Below are 23,175 nucleotides of genomic sequence, written 5' to 3'. Positions count from 1 at the left end.
GCAGTGAGGGTGCCTGGCTCTTGATGACAGAGCTCTCCCCTGGACCGACCGAAAACACGGTGCAGGCCTCTTGGTGCCCAGTGAGGGGCGCTACTGCTTCAACCCTTCCTGCTTGGCCTGTGGTCCCAACTCCGCAGCAGTTCCTCAAGGTTCCATGCTCCTCTCTCCTGCATTTATGCTATGGAATGGTAAAGTGGGAGCTGTTGGGATCTACTTCCAAAAACGTACGGCTGTAGGGGACTCCTGTTGGGACAGTGACAGTGACTTGGTACAGATGTAAATATGCCAGCGACAAAAGGCACAGCCCTTGACTTAGTGAAAGGAAGAGAGAACGATCTTCACCCCAGGAGTATTGTTCAGCTCCTTCACATGAAGAGGTTTCCTGTGGGGCATTTGTCTATAATTAGACACAAGTCCTTTGTCCTTATGTAGACACGCTCCTAGAGGGAACAGTAAAAATGCCTAACGATGCCTCTCCTTCTGTGGATTTTACGTTCCTTGGGGTTGGGTAGGAGGGTGTCTGGAAGAGCACCGGACTTGGAGTCTGGAAACGTGGGTTCTGCAGGGTGGCATCGGGCAGTCCAGCCAGACTTGAGAACCAGTCGTATCCAGGTTCTGTTGTGGCCCTTCCAGGCCAGAGGGGGTGGGGCATCGATGGCACCATCTGTAGACGGTGCCGCCGGAGATGTGGAAGGACGACCCCGCCTTCTCGGCCGGCGTGTCCAAGAATCAGTCTAACGGAGGCCCGGTGTGCGTGCCAGGAGTCCCACCTTCATGCCGCTTCTTTCTTGCAGTTTGAAAAAGAACTTCAGAGAATTTCAGAAGCCTATGAAAGCCTGGTCAAGTCCACTACCAAGAGGGAATCACTGGACAAGGCGATGAGAAACAAACTGGAAGGGGAGATCCGGAGGCTTCATGACTTCAACAGAGACCTCCGAGGCACGTCTGGCCCCATCCCTGTGCTCCCTGCCCTAGACTCCCAGGGAGCTGGCAGCCTGCTTTCCGGGCCATGCTGTGTCCAGTAATCTCGGGAAGTCCAACGACCTGGGGCAGGAGTGCTCAAAGAGCAGGACTGTTCTTTTCTCCAGTGTAGATTGTGTGTTGTGGGTTGCTGCCCTGGGCCTGAGAAGTGGCAGCTTCTAGGAACGAGTCCGTGAAAGTGAGGGACCGTGTGTGCAGCTTCTTCCCTGCTTTTAAGGGTCTGCATCAAACTGACTCCGTAAAATAAAAATAGGACTTCAAAATTGAAAAAACAATAATAAAATGAAAGTACTTAGCATGATTTGTGACTCTGCGAAGAAGAATGTTTGAAAAGAGCAGTGTTGGATGCCCAGCCCTTCCCACATCAGGCTGAGTCATTTGGTAGCCTTCTTTGAAAGCCATCAGTCAGCTCTTGCTGGATAGAGTATAGAAGGCAGAGCTAGACAGCATTCTCTTGGAGGAAAAAGACAAAGCCCCCAGTTGTGAAAAGAGTAGATGTATATAAACTCCCTGAAAGTTGGAAGGCACCTGCTGTAGGATGTTGGCAGTCTCCAATGAAGAATGACTTAAGCCATAATATTTTACTTGTCTCTCAGTGAGCTAAGCCACTTTTCAGTTGCCTCATTGGCGAAAATAACATACTGATGGTCTCCAGTGGCTAGAGCCTACCTTTCCCATTACCACAAGTCCTTTTGTCTTGGGAATCATGGATATTCCTTACAGACTTACCAAACTGAATGATTGAATTGAATAAATGAAGACTTACCAAGTGGTTTGAGCAAATGTAGAGCTCTCTAGGTAGAATCTCCATCCATTTTGACTTTTTAAAAAAATGTTTGATTTTTAGTTCATTCTTATTTCTGTTTTTGGCTTCCCAGCTGCCCGTAGCAGCACAGGCTAACCGTAGAGCTGGGGGTCAGGGATACACTAGGACTGAGTCTGAGGCCAAGGACACTTAGCTCCTTTTCAAGGACTTCCGAACAGAGGTTTTCTGGCCTTGCACATAGCTATGTGATTCTTCTCAGAACTCGTGCTCCTGCTGCTGACCCCAGATTTTATTTTATTTTATTTATTTATTTATTTGAGAGAGAGAGAATGAGAGCGAACAAGCATGAGAGGGGGAAGGTCAGAGGGAGAAGCAGACCCCCCTGCTAAGCAGGGAGCCTCATGCGGGACTCGATCCTGGGATTCCAGGATCATGACCTGAGCTGAAGGCAGTCACTCAAAAAACTGAGCCACCCAGGCACCCCAACCCCAGATTTTAGAACCTAGTCCTCTCGCCAAGAGAGATTCAGCTTGGGGCCCCTGGCACCCACACCGTTTCTTGCTGGGCTGGTGACTTTGGGTCCACATGCACGTCTTTGTGACCATGTCCTCTGTGTGCATAGATCGCCTGGAGACGGCCAACAGGCAGCTGTCCAGCAGGGAATACGACGGGCACGAAGACAGAGCTGCAGAGGGGCTCTACGCTTCCCAGAGTGAGTCTCCACGTTTCTCTGTCCCGCGTTGGTATTCTTAAAACCTGGGGGCCTGAGGAAGGTATCTTGTTAATTTTAAGTAGATTTCTAAGTAGGCGGTTTGCCTCTTGTATGTTCCATGTCACCTAGAGGCTGCTGGGCCTTGGAGGAGGCCCTCCTAGGTCTGCCAGACATAAAGCCAAGGTTGATTTCTCTTATTTCAGCAATGTTTATATTCCGTCTTTCTGACCTACAGTTTCTCTCCGTTTCTCTAGAAGATCCTCCAAGAAATAGCAAGGTCACAACCTTTCCCTTCACTCACCCGTTTAAATGAGGCACAACTCTTTTCCTCCATGGAGAGGGAAGGAGGTGTCTGGGATCTGGTCCTCCTGGCATGGTTTTGTGCTCCTTAGGGTGAGGTTTCCTGGCTGCCCCTTGTAGCATCCAGTCACCGAGGGTCCCACCATGCATCTCCAGGTGTGGCACTCATTTGCAGAAGACACTGAACCCAGAATAAAATGATCAGTGGCAACCTGGGCCTCTAGATTTATTGGGAGAATATCTTAGTCTTTTTTACCAGAGGCAAAGGATAGAAACAAAGGGGTTCTGAGAAACCATTGGTCAGGGTTTGAATCTCTGCAAATCCAGTGTATGTCACAAGTGTAAAAATTCAACTCTTTTTTTTTTTTAAGCAGTTTAGAAAATTGGATTTATTTTTGTATCGTAATTCTCAACAACGTCATGAATTAGGTGTTCACAAACTACAGATAGTTGTTTCCAAAAACAGAAAGTCACGTGTTCAGGCACTGGCCATCCCTTGTACGATGGTTTTTTGAGGCTTGGCCTCAAAAAAGGCAGGGAAACAATCAGTTCAATTTTCTAATTTCTAAAACTGTATGGTTGGGTTCAGACTCCTTGGTTTCCCCCAAATTTATTCCTGGTAGCGCTCAGTTATTAGTCTCAGTTTCGTGGTTTAAAATTCTGTTTCAATAAATGGATGCTAATACCATCGAGGGCTTTTGCCATAGAATCCTTGGGTGTCTTGCAAATGACTTGGCCTTTGTTCCAGATTTATATAAACAGCAGTCAGCATCTTGAATGATTCAGTTTCCTAACAAATTTTATCTCTTTGTATGGGCACAGTCCACCCACCCTCTCATCCAAGCTTTCATTCAAAAGAGGGGTCATTTGTACTCTCTGCATTTAAAATTTTAATATCTGGATTTGGGTGCCCATGTGCCTGGGTAAGAGGAGGTGTCTTGGCAGTTATGTCAGGAATGTCACCCTGCTGGGACTCTGCCTTCTTGTGGGGGATATTCTTTTGTCACTTAGCTTGGGTCAGGGTGGAAAAGCCAGTTAGTTTCACCTGAGGGGCCTTTGCTCCTGCCTCCCAGCCCAGACTGTGGTGATGGAATAATAAGGGTTAGGGTTGTGTGAGTTGAGAAGTGTTCCTGAAAATGTTAACCTTCTGGCTGAAAGCTAACACATCAATAATACAGGCCAAGATGGGCCTTCCAGCTTTACAGGGAATGATTTATTCTGTGCAAACATGCCTCACTGTGTTCCATAGGCATAAACAAGACAGTCCAGAGGCATTTTTCAACAGCTTAAAGGTATCTCAGTGTTGATGTTTAATGTCATTGAATCTAGGCAGGGCATTTGATGCAGGTTTGCTACCCATGATGTCTAACATATTTTTCAGCTCCTAGTCTTTACATGATATTTGTGCCTTTTCCTCTCCTGGTGTGGCAAGAGATGGACTTGAGATGTTATTTCAGTTTGCAAATAGGTTTTCTTCTCAGTGAATTGTAAGAACTCTTTGTATATTAAAGAAATTAACATGTCCTCTACTGTATATGTTGCAGATATTTTCCTCAGTTTTTTCATCTTTGATTACAGTGTTCTTTATGTTATAAGAGATATTTTTAAGTAATCATATTTATACCTTCCAGGCTTTATATCATGCTTAGAAATGCTTATTGCTCTCCAAGATTTTAAAAAATATTCACCTATGTTTCACCTATATTCATCTTCAGATGTGTTTATGATTTCACTGTTTACAAGGCTTATATTTTTGAAACTAGTTTGGGAGGCACAATAGAAGGCAAACTCAGGAGGGAGACTATTAACAGAGATGTTGGTATCTAGACAAGAGAGGTAGAGGTCCTGATGTAAGACAGAAGTAGTGATGGAGGGTAGGGGACAGAGTAGGAAGTGACAAAATTAGTAGGACTCAAGTGACCAGTTGAGTAATGGCAGTAAAGGAACCTGAGAAAGGGGTGTGAGTAAGCAACTGGATGGATGGTCAGCCTTTACCAATAAAAAGCAGGAAAACCAGGTTGGGATTCGATAATGAGTAAAGGTTTGAGCATGTTGGGTCCTCTTGCTCTGTGGCCCATAGCGGAGTAAGCAGGTGTAACAGTTGGGGCAGACATACCCGGAAGCTAGTGACGGGCAGGGCCCTCTGTCAGGCTCTGGTATGTGGGCACATGTGGGCAGGCATGAAGTACCACCCCTCTTCATGGTTATTAATGTGTTCCATTATCTGTGTGTTCTTTTAGAAACTCTATTATTAGAATTTTTTTTAAATACTTGGTAATCATACTTACAAACGTCGAGTACTCAAAAGGAGCCACTCTTTTCTTTCTTTTTTTTTTTTTAAACTTTATTTATTTATTTGACAGAGAGAGATCACAAGTAGGCAGAGAGGCAGGCAGAGAGAGAGAGAGAGAGAGAGAGAGAAAGGAAAGCAGGCTTCCTGCTGAGCAGAAAGCCCGATGCGGGACTCGATCCCAGGACCCTGAGATCATGACCTGAGCTGAAGGCAGCAGCTTAACCCACTGAGCCACCCAGGCACCCGGAGCCATCGTTTTCAAGGGAACCTTTGGAGATTCTAACCCTTGGGTAAGAGAAAGCAAGACTGCAGACCAAAGAGTAGTGACTTCTCTGGATAACTCAAGCCAAGAAGCGAGGGCTACATCACAAAGCCCCCAGCAGACACCTTGACTGATGGAGAAGCTGGAGGGAAGGGAAAAATAGAGACTGGCCCATTCGAATTTTTGTTAGGTGTTCATGTTGAATCTAGGAGTCCAGGGCCAAGAAAGCCCAAGGAACTCTTATAGTGCAAGTGTAAGCTGAAAAGCTCTCTCGGGTGGTAATGGAGGGAGACGGTTCTTTCCGGCCTGATCACTAGTATCTCTGTTGCCCAGGGTAGTTTGTCTTTGAAGACCGAACTCTCTGCTCGGTCTTATGTTGGAGCCTGATGAAGACCTTGGTAGACTGTCGATGTGGTTACTACTTAGAACTGCAGAGTGAAATGAACATTAAACACAGTGATTATTGTGCCCCCCCTTGGTCATGAAATCTTTCCATATTAGAAATCGCACTAGGGGTGCCTAGGTGGCTCATTCCATTAAGCATCTGATTTTGGCTCAGGTCATGATCCCAAGGTTCTGAGATTGAGCCCCACATCAGGCTCCCCACTTAGTGGGGAGCCTGCTTCTCCCTCTGCCCTCTGCCCCTCCCCCCTGCTTTTGCACACCCTCTCTCTTTCTCGCATGTGTACGCATGCCCTGTGTCTGTCTCTCAAATAAATAAATAAAGTCTTAAAAAATAAAAATAAAAATCACACTGAATTAAGTGTTTAGGCATTTGATGACTGTGAGGGTTTTTTTTTCTCTGTCACCTCATGGACTTGTGTCATACACTTTAAAGAAATTTGGTTCTATTTTATTTTCTGGGCTTGCTTGTTTATTTTTCTGAATATTTTTGCAATGAAATTGCTTCTGGAAAATGGGGCATCGAGCCAATCCCTGTTTTGTCTGTCTGTGTGAAACTGGGTCTTCTTTGTCCTTTAACCTCTAACTTACTGAGATCCCTGGTTTTCCCATCCATTTGTCTCCCACACACGTGCGCTCCTGCGTATCCTCACACACACAGCCACACAGAGCAGAGGTGGGCCGCTGTCCACTAAAGGCAGCACCCTGGGAATGTCTGTCGTCACTCTTAGCTCTGTCGTCTCAGTGAGTGCAATCACTTTAACTGTTCCTTTCTGAAAATGGATAACTCTGCAGAATTTCCATGCTATTAGGCCAGAAAGCCAAAAGTAAAATACTTGATGCAGGGAAACTAGACTGGTAGAGGTGATCGCCTTACATTCTTGGGTTGAGTGGGAGCTGATGAGCCGAGGTGTGCATGTGTTATTCCAGGCTAAAACCAGCCACATTTCACGGTGTGCGAGAACTTGTCTCTGCCACCCCTTTGGGATTCCTTAGGCCCTCCAGGTTCAGCATATTTGGTTAAACTTTAGTCTGTGTAGTTAGATTCTGGCTGTTAAATGGTGTCCCTCTCTCATTTAAAAAAAAATAATAATAATAAAATAAAGATGTTTTGGACATTCAGTTATTTGTCTAAGTTGTTGAGTAATGGCCATAAAGAAGTCAGAACCATATGGGTTTGATTTCTCTTGTAATTCTCGGTGGGTTTGGAAATTGATACAAAAACATGTCTGTGACCAACCTATTTTAAAATTACAGCGATTTGCCATTTTCCGTGTGTCTTGTAATCATCCTCTTATTCTTGATCCTGTTTGAGGTACTTTGATTTTCTGTCTCTCACAGAATATGAAAGAGACTGATTCAATTTCCTGCAAGAGCCTTCCTCTGGTGTTTGTGGTTCCTGGAAGGGCTTGCGTGAAACACAAAACAGAAGTTTCAGTAACAAAAACACTGGTTCCGTTGACCCACATAGAGTGCAAGGGGATTGTTCTGATGCCTCACTGCATGTCGTGACATTCCGTGGTGGGTTTCCATTGGCCTTCATTAGGAAGGACAGGAGAGAAGTAGTTATTTTTCCTCAGGTCCTGCCCGTGCTTACAGCTTCTCCCAACTTGGAGAGGAGCCTGCTACAGCACTTACTTCACCTGCCTTCCCTATGGCTGTGATTTCTTTGTATGGACCCCCTCCTCTAGGTGGGAGAACCGTAGACATTCTTCACCAATAGCCACAGTACCCACTCCCAACCCTCACTAAAAGCCCTGGAACCTTTTTATGTACTTGACGCTCAGTAAATGTGTATTGAGGGAAGGAATAAAAGTGGAAAAATCCTCGTAACAATAGGCTGGAAATTCTTCTGCAGCATCAGTATCAAAATGGGCTCTTTAGCTCAGTATCTCCCAGTCATATTTGGAGATAATGCGGGTTATCCTCAGTTACTTTAAGATGTTAGGCAAATTAGTAAAAGAACTGTCAGAATGGAAGCACCTTAAAAATGCTTTGGTGGGGGGTGCCTGAGTGGCTCAGTGGGTTAAAGCCTTTGCCTTCCGCTCAGGTCATGATCCCAGGGTCCTGGGATCGAGCCCTGCATCAGGCTCTCTCCTCAGCAGGGAGCCTGCTTCCTCCTCTCTCTCTACCTGCCTCTCTGCCTACCTGTGATCTCTGTCAAATAAATAAATAAAATCTTTAAAAAAAAAAAAAAACTGCTCAGGGGCCGCCAGAGTGGCTCAGTCAGTTGAGCATGAGACTCTTGGTTGTGGCCCAGGTGGTACTATCAGGGTTGTGAGATCGAGTCCTACATCAGGCTCCACATTCAGCGGGGAACCTGCTTGAGATATTCTCCCTTTATCTCTCCCTCTGCTCTTCTCCCTGCTCCTGCACACACACACACACACACACACACACACACTCTTAAATAAATAAAAATCTTTTTTAAAAAAATGCTCAAATTCCCTTTTTGCCTTCCCTCAATTTTTTTTTTTTTTTAAGTAGAAAGATACTGAAGAAAGAGTAGTCCTTTACTAGTAAGGACACTATATTTAATAGTATCTTTCCTGAAATTTGGTATTAATAGAGCTAACTTTGGTTCCATTGACTCCTTTGCTTTTACTCCCCTGTGGTTGTGTTGGAGATTAGAGTTGGCCATGGTATTTGAAGGTTTTTGTAGCAAATAGCCAGATGCTCATGCTGACCAATCCGTAGACCATTCCAGATGCCACAGATGAGTGTCTGGGTGAAGGGAAAGGACCATGAAGCCTGCCAAGGCAGTTTCACTTAAGTCAAGAGAATTTTCTTGGCCTAAATTAACTGGTTTTCATTAAAGATGGCCCCTATGTTTAATAGGACTGTGCTATCCTAAATATTAAAGGTTTTGAGGCACAGTCTCAAGCAAATAATGTTGGATCAGTGGCTACATCTTCTAAATCCTGGTCTTTCATGAAGGTTCTCAGTGAGGTGAAGACAGATGCTTCATCTCTCTGTACCTCCCTTTCTTCTAAAGAAATGGCATCAATCTGATTCAACTTCAACCAACAGTGCTGGGAGGGATAACCAGGAATAGGAAAGGCAGAGACTTGATACAGTGCATTCATTCTGCAGTACTTCTTCCTGCTCCTTGCGGCCTTCCTCCGCTCACCTTCTCTGGCAGGACCTGCCAGTTTCTGGGGTGGGGCAATGGGCCATGTTCCCAAAGAAGGCCCTCTAGCTCATGGAGCCTTGCTGAATTTGGAAAGCAGAGCATGTGTGTGCTTAAGCCACTTGATCAGCCTTGACAGGCTGTGCTGAGAAACTTCAAACCTACACAACAACTGGCAAAGCACACCCAGGCTGCGGGGCATCTGTTTGTGTTCAGCAGAATCTCCCCAAGTGTGAAAATTAACATCATTCAATGTAGACTGATTTTCCGAGCTTCAAGAACCAGAGCTGGTTGAAGAACTGTCTCTTGGTCATGCGTTAACGCTGGCCTCTGACAACTGACGCTTGGCATTCCAGTGAGGGGATGGAAAGAGCAAATGTCTGTGACTTTATTAGGATCCCTGTTTCTTGGACTAAGACCTTGGTGGATGGATGGATGGATGGATGGATGGACAGAGTAAGCACGAAATGAAAATCAGTGCTCAAGTCTGCCTTTCGTGTGCCGTCAGGAGACCCTCACTTTCCTTGATGGTTCAGAACCAGGAGATCCAGGATTCCAGGTCTCCACTCACATTAAATGGCAATTGCCAGAAAAGTCTTCCTTTTATATCGTCCCCTGATGCCAGGTACTTTTCTCCTTGTAAAGGCTCATTCACAGCTACACATAAATAACTGTTCAGGTGGTTGTGTTCTGTGTTCCTCACGAAACCGTACATAGCATGAGGCTTGGGGCCCCGTCTGTCCTCCTCACCACTGCAGTCCCAGGTCTTTGTATTTCCAGAACCTGATACAGTGCCTGGCCCTTAGAGTCATTTAATAAGTATTTATTGAATATTGAATACAATCATGATGATTGTCATTTAACCAAACAGGTATTGGCTGTCTACTCTGAGCTAACTGTGTTTTAGGCCACAGGTCAACAAACTCTTTCTATAAAGGGCCAAATGGTAAAGAATTTTAGGCTTGGGGGCTGTCCCTGCTCCTGTCTGTCCCTCTAGCCTGAAAGCTGCTGTAGTGGCTCCATATGCCAGTGGGCATGGCTGAGTGCCAGTGACACTTGATTGACAGAATCAGGCTGTGGGATTTGGTCTGCAGGCCAGAGGGTGCTGACCTCCATGGCAGCTACTAGTCACAGAAGGAGAGAAAAAGCAGGAACCTCAGTAGGAGGATGGAAAAGAAAGCTCTCCTGAAGTAGCCCCTACATCTTACTTTGTGACTTGCCCTAATTTAGAAACCAAGATGTCATTGTCACTGTCGTTCCTCTTTTACTTCATCCCTAATCAAGGGAGCATGATTGTCATCATTTTAGGTGCACTGAGACATGTAGAAATGCAGTCACCAGACTTAGCTCCCAGTGAGGATCCAGAATTTGCTAATGAGGGAGAGGGGGCTGGTGGTCCTGGATGGTGAGGTCTGGCACTAATGCCAGAAATTCCTGCCATAAGCAGCCTTCTGTGAGGTGAGGTCTGCAGATCTTGGAGAGGACCTTGAAGGTCACAGATGTGGTCCCCAGAAATGCATGTGTGCTCTGAACCGGAGCTCATTAAAAGGCCATCTCATTGTCACTGTAAAAGACAGTGTCGTCAGAAGCTGCTGAGCTGATGGTTTAAAGCTTATCCTTGGGAGCCTGGGTGGCTCAGTGGGTTAAACCTCTGCCTTCAGCTCACGTTATGATCTCAGTGCCTTGGGATCGAGGCCCGCATTGGGCTCTCTGCTCAGCAGGCTCCCTGCTTCCCTCTCTGCCTGCCTCTCTGCCTACTTGTGATCTCTCTTTCTGTCAGATAAATAAATGAAATCTTTTTTAAAAAAGCTTATCCTCTGGCAGAACTGCAGTTTGCTCCTTTGGATCTGTCCTTGAGGTCATGCTTCAGGCCAGCCTGGCTGTGGTCATTGATGAACAGTAACAGCTGCCAACATTAGCGGAACGCTTACCATCCTCCAAGTGGTACCTATAGCCTCTATAGGTACCAACAACCCATGAGGTCAGTATCAAAAATACTGTACAGACAAGGACTCGGAGGCATGGGAAGGCTGAGTCACTTGTCCATGGTCATACGAGGTGGCGAGTGGAGCAGACAGGTTTTGAATGCAGGTCATTCTGAGTCTGGAGCCCAGGCATGTACTAACCTGGCGAGGGGAGGCCCTTCTTGTGTATCAGGAGGTGGAGAGAACTTTTAATGTGAGCGGGGATAGTGGTGGACTCCCAGTGATCATAGAACTCTTTCAGAGTAACCTGCATGTTTTACTAACGAAGAAACTGCAGCCCAGAATGATCCAGTGGTTTCCCCAAGGTCCCATCGTTGTTTAATGGCTAAGCTGCGATGAGAGTTGGAATTTCCTTTTTTAAATTTTTTGTAATAAAGATTTTATTTTTTTATTTATTTGACAGACAGAGATCACAAGTAGGCAGAGAGGCAGACAGAGAGAGGGAAGCAGGCTCCCCACTGAGCAGAGAGTCTGATTCGGGCTCGATCCCAGGACCCTAGGATCATGACCTGGGCTGAAGGCAGAGGCCTAACCCACTGAGCCACACAGGTGCCCCAAAGATTTTATTTATTTATTTGACAGAGATCACAAATAGGCAGAGAGGGTGAAGTGGGCTCCCCGATGAGCAAAGAGCCTGATGCAAGGCTCGATCCCTGGACCCTGAGATCATGACCTGAGCTGAAGGCAGAGGCTTAACCCACTGAGCCACCCAGGCACCCCTATTTCTTTTTTCCTTCCTCTCTCTAAAGGTTATCTCTTTTGATTCTTGGGCTGATGAATGATTTCATATTTTTATCTCAAGAAGAATCTGGGATAGTAGGGTGGGTGTAAGTAATTCCTTCCTGGAAGTGTTATTTAGTTGCAAATTATTTAGCCCAGCACTGTGACTCCATAATAATGTCTTTGCGTCTTCTCAAGTGAGTTCTAACGATTGGAATTAATATTCTGTGTTTCCGACTTCTATATCTGTCTTTGAACCCTGGCCAATTGTAACAGAAGGCCTTGTTGGGTAATCCAGTATCTCACTTCAAATACAAAACAAAAAATTGTTGAGACCAGAATAGAGCTCAGAGTCTAAAAAAAAAAAAAAAAAGTTTTCTCAAAATATCCGTGAAATTAAACGTTTTGTTCTTGAGATGGTGAAAAATAAAAATTAAGCAGAATACAATGAGTAATTCTGCGATACGGTTCCTTTACAATTCGTTTTTGAAACTATTTTTGGTTCACGAATTGTAGTGAGAGCATGCAGCTGGATCTTAATGGAATCCGAGGACTTTGAGGGGACAAAATGTTTGTTTTAAATCCAGAAAATTTGGTCTTAGACCATTAAAAATAAGCTTGCATCTGTTACTAATTTTCTTTTTGCTTACAAAGACTGTGGTTTGGTAGAAAGAAGAGAAAGAAAAGGATTGGTTCAAAGCAAGTTACAAAAATGATAATGGGAGGGAGGTGTTACAGAAGTCGAAGGAGGCAGAAGACATAACTGCGGGCCTCGTATTTCTTTGTTCTCAGTCAGTCCTAGAAGGACTGTTTCCCAGGTAGAATAGCTTTCCCAGCATAAATGTCACTCTGAGCCAGTGCTGGTGTTAAAACTTATCTGCCATCCAAAGGGCCCATTCGAAAGTCATAACTTTTTATTTATACATATTAGCTCAGTTGGTTAGAGCGTAGTGCTAATAATGCCTTAATGTCTTAATCAAAACAGATATAGATATATAAAGGGGGTATATATATATATATATATATATTTATTTATTTATTTTTATTTTTATTTTTTTTACACATTTGAGGTGTATGATGTGTGAGGCAACGTAGCAACCACCATAGTCAAGGTATAGCCCGTGTAGATCCCGTGGCCCTTTCCTAGCCTCCCCCCTCCCCCTCTGTATCTTCATGTCCCTGCTCTCTGTATTATGCCTGGGTCTTATAGTCGTTCTCTAAACTGGGAACCACACTATCTGCTGGGTCATACCTGGAAATAGAAGTGTCCATGGTTCATCTTTTTATATTAAGAAAAGACAGAAATAGAGAAACAGTCTTCTCTTCTCTGATGGGGAAAGGGTGGTTTAAAATCGAGTCACGGACATGTCTACAGTCAAACCAAATGCCCTGTCCGTCCTATATATCTGGGGCACTGTTCACTGCCTGGTTATCTTCCTGGCAGCAGTGAGAGGGAAATAGCAGTTCATTTTTATTTCAAGTAAAAAAAAAAAAAAAAAAACAATAATAAAGTGGGAGGTTGAGCTGTACCTTGGGAGGCTGAGCGGATGCATGGGTGTCTGCTTAGTCCAGTAAGTTAGCAAGCTGCAGAGGTCATAAATTGAGGTAGGTTAAAAAACAAACAAACAAACAAACAAACCAACACCTATGAATCGTACCTGAATGTGTCAGTACAGTTTCCAGTATGAAAATGCAATATGAAAACCAAATTAGATAAAATTTTATTTTAAGAGATTATATTGTATTCAAGAGAACTATATTTATAGAAAATTATATTGAGAACTACTGGTATTCAGGTATTTCTCCCATATAGCTAAGGTAGTTTACTTTGGGTGCAACAAACTCACATTGAGGCCTGGATATTAACGAGCCATGGATAACTTATATAAAATATAAGTTATATGTTCTATATAACAAAATCTGCATTTTGTGATATAATGAAAATATAAGGATGTTAAGACCAAAATGTATTATTTCCGTTTATTAGATGACTAGAATATTTCTTGGTAGGTTTTGTAGCTTTCTAGTGTTAAGGACCTGAAGCTATTGTTTAAAAAAATTCTTTTTTAAGATTTTTATTTATTTATTGTGAGAGAGAGAGCATGAGCTGGGGAAGAGACAGAGGGAGAAGCAAGCTCCCTGCTGAGCAGAGAGCCTGATGTGGGGCTCGATCCCAGGACCCCAAGATCATGACCAGAGCTGAAGGCAGATACTTTACTGATTGAGCCACCCAGGCGCCCCTGAAGCTATCATTTTCAAGTTTTATTTTAAAGGCTGTGTTAGAATTCAATCACGTATCAGTAGTATCCTCTTCCTTGGTAAGCTGTTTCCTAATCCTGCCATAGCTGTTCCCCTATGAAACACCTCCATTGTCTTAGGATTCTTTTTTTTTTTAAATATTGAAATTTTGATTTTGATTTTGTTTTTTTAAATTTAATTTCATTTTTCCAGTGTTCCAAGATTCATTGTCTTAGATTCTTAACATCCTACAGAGGTAGTATGAAGTACACTCAGTAGGAAGGTTCATACAGGCAGACACGGGCCACACTATATGTGGCATACAAGGCAGAAGATGGTAAGGACTCATCAGACAGTCCCCCCACCTGCCGCCCCCTCAACAACTTATATGAGTTCAGGCTCTCCCATGCAGGAGAGATCTGTTTTATCAAAGGAATCAGAAAAACTTCTTGCAGGGTGGGTCTTGAAAATCGTTTCATATTTTAGGGTCTTCTTGCTGCCTTAGTACCATGTAAAAGAGACAGTCTATTTTCTTTTTAAATTGAAAGGAAATTCTAAATTTAAGCTGAAAAGATTTCTGGTTGAGACCAGGAGAGGGGGGTGCCTTCTTCAGAAACCCTTTCCTCCTACTCCCCCCACATCCCTTCTTTCCCCTCCCCTCCTTTCTCTGCCAAGTCTCTACAAAACGGTTGGGTTAGAACGCCTGTTCTTGGGGTGCCTGGGTGGCTCAGCGGGTTAGGCCTCTGCCTTCGGCTCAGGTCATGATCTCAGGGTCCTGGGATCGAGCCCGACATCAGGTTCTCTGCTCAGCGGGGAGCCTGCTTCTTCTTTTCTCTCTGCCTGCTTCTCTGCCTACTTGTGATCTCTCTCTGTCAAATAAATATATAAAATCTTTAAAAAAAAAAAAAAAGAACTCCTGTTCTTAATTTCTGTCCTTGAGAATTTCTTTAAAAACAGTTCACTCTCTGAGCCATGTAGAACAAGCCCCGACTGGAGAGTCCCCGTGTTTGTTAATAGGCCTACTTAGCCACCCACTCACAACCTCTGTCTCCAGTCGCCGGCGGAACCATGGCAACCTGCTCTTGGCTCCTCGGAGGGCTGGAGCTGCAGACCCTTTCCAGAAATCACAAGCTGCCGTACCTGAGAAACCTTAAAGACAGCAAAAAGCTAAACAAACAGCATATGGGGTCAGCATTGTAGTGTATTACTTTTCTTGTGTCTGAATTAATGAGTGTGGCTTTGAAGGTCGATCATCTCTCCTTTTTCACATCAAATAAGCCTCGTGTCAGTGGCTGACTCTTCTCTGATGTAAACAGTGCCCTGTCTGGATTATATTTGGGGGGTCTCTTTCTGGGTTCATTGGTTTGATGCTGAAACTGAGGTGAGCGGGTGAGGGCAGAGGCCCAGAGTGCACTCCAGTGTAAAAATATCATTTTTTTTTAAAGGTTATTTGTTTATTTGAGAGAGGGAGAGAGAGAGAGAGAGAGAGATTGAGATCACAAGTAGGCAGAGAGGCAGGCTGAGGGGGGAGGGGGAAGCAGGCTCCCCTCTGAGCAGAGAGCCCGATGTGGAACTCAATCTCAGGACCGTGAGACCATAACCCAAGCCGAAGGCAGAGACCCAACCCACTGAGCCACCCAGGTGCCCCCCGTAAGAATAACTTTGAGGCACAAAGAACCTGCATAACCTGCAGTGAGCTAAATGATATAGGTCCTATTGTCTCTGTAGTCACACACACACACACACACACACACACACAGAGTTTCTCCTAGTGTCATTGGGACTTCATTTACCTCACAGTGTGTAGCTGGCCTTTGGGACAGAGTCCTGCCTAACATCTGTCCAGTGTTACAAGACACGGTGCCAGGGAGCTCAGAGCCGAAGCATCCCTAAGGAAGAAGAGATAGGAGAAGAAATTTTAGGGAGAAAATATGGCAGATAATTATTTGGACATCTTTTCACAAGAGGGAGTCTATTTCATCAGCAGCACAGAGAAGGTTCTGGTTACCAGAGCTGACAGCGTTAATGTTGGGCACATCCTTCTGAGGCGTTACCAATTGCCAAGATTTTTCTTGTGGAGAAGGAGTAGATGTACAAAGAAAGAGGACTGAGTGTCTTAGTGATCTTTCATTATGAAAAGAAAAATCTGCCTGAGCTAGCTTAGGGCCAGAGAAGAGGACTATTTTCTGAGAACATAAGGTGTGAGGGAGCAGCCAGGCAGCGAGTGCAGGCAGACCTCGTGAGGTCTAGGGGCCCCGGGCTGTCTGTGAGAATCAAGACAGGGTTGTGTTCAGGGGTCTGTATCTGTCTGTATGGCTGTTTTCCTCCCTCCTTGTCACGTAGCCTGGACACTCACCCACCTTTCCCTATCTCCCTGCTTGAGTCTTCACTCTTTACAGTATGGCTTTCTCTGTTTCTCCAAAGAACGTGCTAGAATATGGCTGCTAGTGGAAGACCTGGGTTACTGTCCAGGTCAGCCTCACACCTCTTCCTGGCTCCCACTTGCAGGTTCCCAGACGAGAGACGCTAGCTGGCCTGGCTTGCATACACGGCGCCTCAGGTTGGAGTCCTTCAGATGGGGAGCGCAGATGAGGGCAGATGAGGGGGACTTTGTAGTACACTCCTGGCTGCTTATCAGATTAGCCCGGTGGGTAGAGGCTTGTAGCTATTGTTCTTCTAAACGGAGTGTTAGCTGACTTCGGAGTGTTAGCTGACTTCATGGAAGTTGTCTGCTCTGTGGAGATCCCAGGAGGAGGCTCATGCCTTGCACAAGTTGTCTCACACTAGTGCTGGACGTGGGGCCTCTGCTGGGGTACACGGAGGGCCTGGCCACTGTCAGTCCCGTCTCCTCTGACTCCTGCAGTCTACAGCCTGTTCTCTGGTAACATCCTTCACATTATCTCTACTCAGGGCGGCCCAGAGACTGGACTCCTAAAATCAGTCTCATCGGTCAGAACGAGACTTCTGGTCATTGGTGTTTCAGAGAGGAGTGTTGTATTGCGCCTGCCTCGTCTTCCCTTGACTCTGTCACCACCACTCCCTCTTGCCACATCCAAGGCAGTGAGAATGTTCCTTGAGAAGTGCCAGGGAAATTATTGCGCAAAACCAGGTGCCCAAATGGGCTAGTTGTGCATTGCTATGTGAGCACATGGGATTTTGGACTTCAACAGAGTTAGCTTGGTCTGTGTTGATGTCTACACACACATCACACACCAACGATGAGTGTGATCTAAATCCCCAAAGAACCTGCGAGTGAATGGGTTAAACCGTGGTTCTGGCTAAAAGGAGAGAAGAGGAAAGAGAAGACCTATCTTTCACCTTCCACGTATTCTAGTAAATTAGTCAGCCCTTGGTCAAGGTGGCAGCAGCTGGACCCCCATCCCTCTAGTTACATGCGGCTCTGGGAAAAACTCCTCAAAAACCCATTATCTCAAGAAAAGCCTAGGAATTGATACCTGCTTGAGAAGAGCCAGGTCACAGCTTTGCTCCCTCATGAACTCCGGCCAGAGGTTGGAGTGCTGCATTGGAAACTAGCAATGCAGCCCACGGGGCCCCGACACCTCCTCCCACCAAGTCCGACCCCACACACGGTCTCTGTCCCCGGGACACCTCAGCAGAGGTGGCTGGGGCCCACCATTCTGTGGTTCAGCCGGGCAGTCTGGCCTGGTGCTCGGAGCCTACGTGCAGAAACCGTGTCCCCAGACTGGCCACTCTGGACACCCCCTGGACCTGGCAGGGGAGAAGGTAGGATGGAAAGGGAGCCTCCTGCTCCTCTTTTCACCCACTCTCGCCCTTTCTGCGGAACAGAGACGGCTGTGTGACCCACACAAGGGTCCTTGCTCACTTCACTCTGCTTTTCTCAGTTGTCACACGGAGTCGTTGTGAGGATCAGAATGAGGTTCTGTTATAAGGCTCTGGACACGGGAAGCCCCCACTAATGTGTCCACTCTTGCTGTTGTTCTCTCTTGGTCTGGTGGTTCTAAACCTCCTGTCAGTCACACGCAGTAGTGTGTGACCTTGGACCGGGCACGTCTCGCAGGTCCAAGGTGAGCCGCTGTGCAAAGGTGCCGGAAGCCAGCCAGGTTGGCCTGGCTGCGAAGCCGTGCCACCTCTGTGGTTTCCAGAGTAAACAGTGTATGAGCAGACATCCTCTGTGGAAATGGGACCAGAGCCATCGGCTCAACAACCCCCTGCTCCACGCAGTTCAGGGTAATTCATATCCACTGAGTAAACAGAACATTCTGGGCAAGAGTTCTCTGGTGTCAACTTGCCTGTTCTAGGAATTCTCAGTATATACATTGGAGCCCAACCAGAACTTCAGCGTGAGGCTGGTCTTTCTTGACATTTCCCAAAGGGGCTTAGCTCATAATAAGCTGAAGGGACCTTCTTAGGCAGTGATTTCACCCCTGGGACTCTCCCTTGGCATCTCCTCCATCCTGTGTCTCCAGGACCACAGCCCCCTTGCCCACAGGCTCACCACCAGGATGGCCACTCCCCCTGACATGCTAGCCCTCCGTGAGACGTCCTCTGTGTTCTCACAGCACCCACACAGGCATGTCCGAGCGACTCATCACGTGGGCTCTGCGTGTGTCCTTGCTCTCTTTCTGCCCGACAGAGAGCGGCACGCTATGACCTATTCACCTTGACACCCTATAACGGATCATGCTTTTAGGAACGCCAGCAAGGACCATCATCACAGTTGACACTACCTGGGCATTCACCGTGTGCATCTTTCAAGCAGGGACTGTTGTGATCCTTACCTTAAAGGCACACAGTGCCGTGCTCATGAATGTGACCAGAGAGGCACGGAGACACATTCTCTCTCTCCACTGATCCGGCGCTCCCACTTGTGTGTGCCTGTCACTCAGCCCCAGGGTCGTTTGCCTCAGCAGGAAGATGGAAATACGAGTGGTGCCTACCTCACCAGCAAACTGAGGAGAAAGGGAATAATTAAGAGGAATAAAGACACTATTCTTGGAACAAAGTAGTCATTCCGCAAACTTGAGTGGGTTTTGCTACTGTTGGTATTGCCATGAACACTGTTAGTACAACTTTGCCGTGGAGAGCACTACTTCCTCTCCGTGGACACAAACTTCTGAGCCAGTGTGAGTGATGCTACGTGTGGTGGCTGCAGCCTGAAGGCCGAGGTCATTTCCAAACTCGTAACAGAGGTGTTTCCACCCGCGAATTTCAGTTCAGACCTCATGGAGTCTTCGTTCAATAGTCATGTCTTTGTGTCGCGGTGTACGACGTGAGGTTCAGGGAGCCTGAGCAGGGGAGGGAACTAGGGGCATTCGTGGTCTGTCCCAGATGTCTGATGAGTGGTGGCCTCAGTGGCAGAGTGGCAGCTGTGTAGCAAACGCTGTCAGGAAATACCTAGCAGCTAACAAGAACTACCGCATATTAAACACTCGGCCATGAACTTCGCCTGGTAGAAAATCATCTATTCATCCAACAGTATTGAGCTAGCGGTGGTTCTAGGCTCGGAGACTCAATAATGACCAAAACAGACTCAAGGTTAGTCAGGTCTTTAGGCTTTGTGTATCTCATCTCCATTAATAGGACCATCAGGCAGCTTTGTGATGTAGCTGCTTTCTCATGAGGAGATTTGATGAGATGAGGAAGCGGGGTCTCCGGTGAACCACACCTGAGACTTCACAGCCGGAAAGTGGTGAACTTGGGGTTTGAATCCAGTGCTTTCCGAGGTTGAGGTGAATGCTTTAGCCACAGTATGATAGTAAGGAAATAGCAAATGCTGGAATCCAGGGTGAGTGTGTGTGCGTATGCACACGCTTGCATGTTGGGGTCGAGGGATATTTAATTCAGAAACCTAAATAGTTGAGTCGAGGGATATTTAATTCAGAAACCTAAATAGTTGTCCTTGTGACACAGCAGTAGTTGTGACCATCAGTTTGCAAAACTCGAGAAGCCCTGATCGTGCCTCTGGTCTTGAGCTCAGGTCTATCATTTTGCTCTCTTCTGGTCAAAATCATTGTGTCCTTGACTGCCCTCAAGAGAGAGAATAACTTCTTTGCTTAGGCTGATAAGCAGATAGAAACTGCAAACCTTAGTGGCTGGTTCTCAAGCATGCTGAGTGCCTGGGTGCCCTCCAGAGCCTGGACAAGGCCCCTGGGCACCATGCCTGCTGAGATGTTGTCCAGACCCGTGGGGCTTGTGTTCCAATGTCCTTGACTCTGCACCGTGAAATGCTCTGGGTCACTCAGGCTATGGGTGGTGGCGCAGAGCCCGCAAACTGCTGCTGACCCATCTGTTGAGGCCTCTCGCGTGGCCATTCTGCACGGATGATGAAGTTTCAGAGGTGGCATCTCAAACACCACTGAAAGGGAGAGGTAGGGAGGACGGTAGGGGATTGCAGCGAGACACACAAATAGCCTGAAAGTGATTCTGTGTTCAGTGTCAGGGTCTTGGTGGCCTCCTTTTGTTTCCGGGGATACGATGGTTTCCAGGCAAAACACGTGCTCCTTAACCGTGCAAGGCTTCTCAGTCTGTCAGTTTTGATGCTGTTGCCTTTGCACACGGATCCTGTCCATGGGACCTCACAATGCAGGGGCGGGGTGGGCCAGCAGGAAGGACATTGTACCTGAACATCAGGGACCCGGATTCTGGCCCTGGCTCTGTGCCAGCTGGCAGGGGGAACTTGGACAAGTACCTTCGCTCCTGGGCTTTCCTATTCTAACTCATAAAGCAACAGGGGTGGGACTGGAGGGGGATATTTCCTGTGATCCCTTCCGGCTCGAAAATTGCGAGTTTGTTAGTGGGTATTTGCAGGCTTAAAGTGCCTTTTTTGTTCTCAAGCCCTGTATTCAAAAGCATGTTTCCTGCTCCTTGAAGGACAGCATTCATTCCTTCGCTTCAGTGCCCATAGGGCTGGTCCTTCATGTTTGATAACTCTTGGTTAAATTCAGGGGTGACTCTATGAGGAAATATGAATGAAGGAAACCACTGGCACGCGCTGCTGGAGCTTCTAGACGGTGGTTTTCTGTGCTGCGGTGTGGGCACCGCAGGATCCATGTAACCCGTCAGAGGCATCTGAGTGGCGTAGGCGCCCGTAGGAATCAACCTCTAACTCCTGCTTTGCCACTGTTGTCATTGTGTGCCTTATTTTTGACAACTGTGGAATAGTGTGCACACAGTTTACGTAACCAATTTTTTTTTTCAGTAATGTATTTTTTTCATGCCACTAGCATCCTCTTGTTTATTTATTCATTCATTTATTTTTAAGATTTTATTTACTTATTTGGGAGGGGCAGATGGAGCGGGAGAGAAAGGAGTTCAAGTGGACTCCATGCCGAGCATGGAGCCCAACACAGGGCTCGATCCCAAAACCCCGAGAACGTGACCTGAGCTGAAAGCAAGAGTCGGATGCTTAGCTGACTGAGCCACCCAGGCACCCCTGTTGTCTTATTTAATTTCAATGGCTGCAACACAGTGTCTTGTAGGGTGTGAAGTCTTGTACATTGAGTCCATTCATGTCTTTTCCGTGTTATAAACAACATGACTAAATATTCTGATTTATTTTAAAAATGTGTTGATTTTGTTAATAGGAATAATATCTGATAAATAATACTGACCCCATGACACCGTTGGCCATCCCTGCTTCAACTGAGGTGGTAGTTAGTCAGCAGGAAGGCTGTGTGGAAGCCACCGAATGTCGGGCAGCCTTTGCTCTCCACGTGCGAAGGGACCATGATTGCCATCAGTTACACGGTCGTGCAACAGGAGGAAAGCCATTTCCTAAACCAAGAGCGTGTCCCTAAATCCAAAGTAATACCCTTTCCACTCTTGAGCAGAACTAGGAAAAGATGTGGGGGGGGGGGCAGGTTATATGGGAAGAGGATTCAGCCCAGGATTGGAGGCCTGGGTTGGAGCTCCCCTCTGCCGTCTGGCCTCAGGATTCTGTGAATGGGAATATTGGTATTGTTAGCCCTGCCTGCCCTTTCATCATGGGTTCTGAAAACGGAAGCAGGGGAGGTTGGGAGCATAAAATGAAATCCTGGGTACAAGGTTTATATGAAGTGTGAAAACAAATGTACAGAAGTGAGTTATGGAGAAAATGGGGTGTCCCTTTCGCCTCTGGAACTGTGACCTGTAATGTATCTAGAGTTACCGAGGTTTTTGAGCAAATCCTTACCTCACACATCACCGCTATTAAGAGGGAGCAAAAGCAGTAATTCAACCCTCCGCGCTCTGCGTGCCTTTTTATTTCTAATCCCTGCCAGATGTAGACTGGCCATGAGCCCAGAGGGTGAGTGCTTTCTAATAGAGGTAGTTTTGTTCTTGTCTCCCTTCTAGACAAAGAATTCTTGAAGGAGAAGGAGAAGTTGGAAATGGAGTTAGCGGCAGTGCGGACCGCGAGTGAGGACCACCGGAGACACATTGAGATCCTGGACCAGGCTCTGAGCAACGCCCAGGCCAGGGTCATCAAGCTGGAGGAGGAGGTGAGATGGGGTTGGGGGAAGAGCCCAAAGGGCCTCCGTTTCCTTTACCCAACCGGCACCCCTCACTGGAGCCAGCTCCAAGGCTTTGAGTCATGGGGAGGGATGCAGCAGGCCTCCCAAATCAAAATAAATGCCAGCAGAGTTTATCCAGCCCAGAGCCAGGCCAAGTGTGAACTGCAGCTATGAAGGAGCTCACTCTCCGCCCAAATCCCGGCCGGCAGACCAGGGGTGGGCAAGTGGCCAGGGCTGGAAACAAATGGAAGGACTGGAAACCACTGGTACCTGTAGAGAAAAGAGACTAACAGTTTTTATTTTTTGTTTTCGTTTTCTAAAAATAGTTTATTTGCTCCATCTTTGGGCTCTTGATTGCATTAAAAAAAAGCAAAAGTCTTCCAGTAGGGTAGAGTTGGTGTGGCATTCAGCAAAGCGGTCTCCAGTTTCCAGAAGTTGGCTCAGCTGGACAACGAATCCCCTGGTCCCGGAACGTGTGATCCCTCTCAAGCATTCTGGATTTGGTGGTTTCTGAAGAAATCAATCCCTTACTTGGCATTTTGTGAGGCCGACTTTGCCGTGAATCCCGACAGTGGACGTTGATCGACCGTTTCTGAGGGTCAGGCTGGGGGGTGCAGGCCGCAGACACGGCAGCAGGAAAGGAGGAGCAGCCTAGGCAGGAGGACAGGAGCCTGCACCCCCGGCCCCCACGGCAGCCAGCCCCCCAGGATACAGGGCCTGAGCTGTGCAGAGCCACTGCCGAAAGTGGAGACTCGAAGTCTGGAAGAGGTCTAAGGGAGGTATCCACACAGAGTACTGCCATCGGTGTTGGGGCGCAGCAGACAGTGTTGCTACTCATCCAGCTGTTGTCGAAAATGAAAAGCGGCTCCCTTAGAAGGCCTCTCCTGACACCGGCTAACTCAGGGGTCCTGGCAA

At 46.7% G+C, this 23,175-nt stretch overlaps 1 protein-coding gene across 11 annotated transcripts in view; it reads left to right on the top strand.

Annotated features, from left to right (window-relative positions):
- AMOTL1 (angiomotin like 1) overlaps positions 1-23,175 on the top strand; it is a 153,571-nt gene that overhangs the window by 108,306 nt on the left and 22,090 nt on the right. For all 11 annotated transcript variants that reach the window (XM_044258293.1, XM_044258284.1, XM_044258287.1 and 8 more), the window contains 3 exons: positions 795-939; positions 2,370-2,459; positions 22,103-22,248. In XM_044258293.1, the coding sequence (XP_044114228.1) occupies positions 795-939; positions 2,370-2,459; positions 22,103-22,248 (381 nt within the window). The remainder of the gene's footprint in view (positions 1-794; positions 940-2,369; positions 2,460-22,102; positions 22,249-23,175) is intronic.

This window comes from Neovison vison, chromosome 7 (genome assembly GCF_020171115.1).
Source record: "Neovison vison isolate M4711 chromosome 7, ASM_NN_V1, whole genome shotgun sequence".
NCBI lineage: Eukaryota > Metazoa > Chordata > Mammalia > Carnivora > Mustelidae > Neogale > Neogale vison.
Note: the sequence above shows the minus strand (reverse complement) of the source record. Positions and strands in the feature narration are given on the sequence as shown.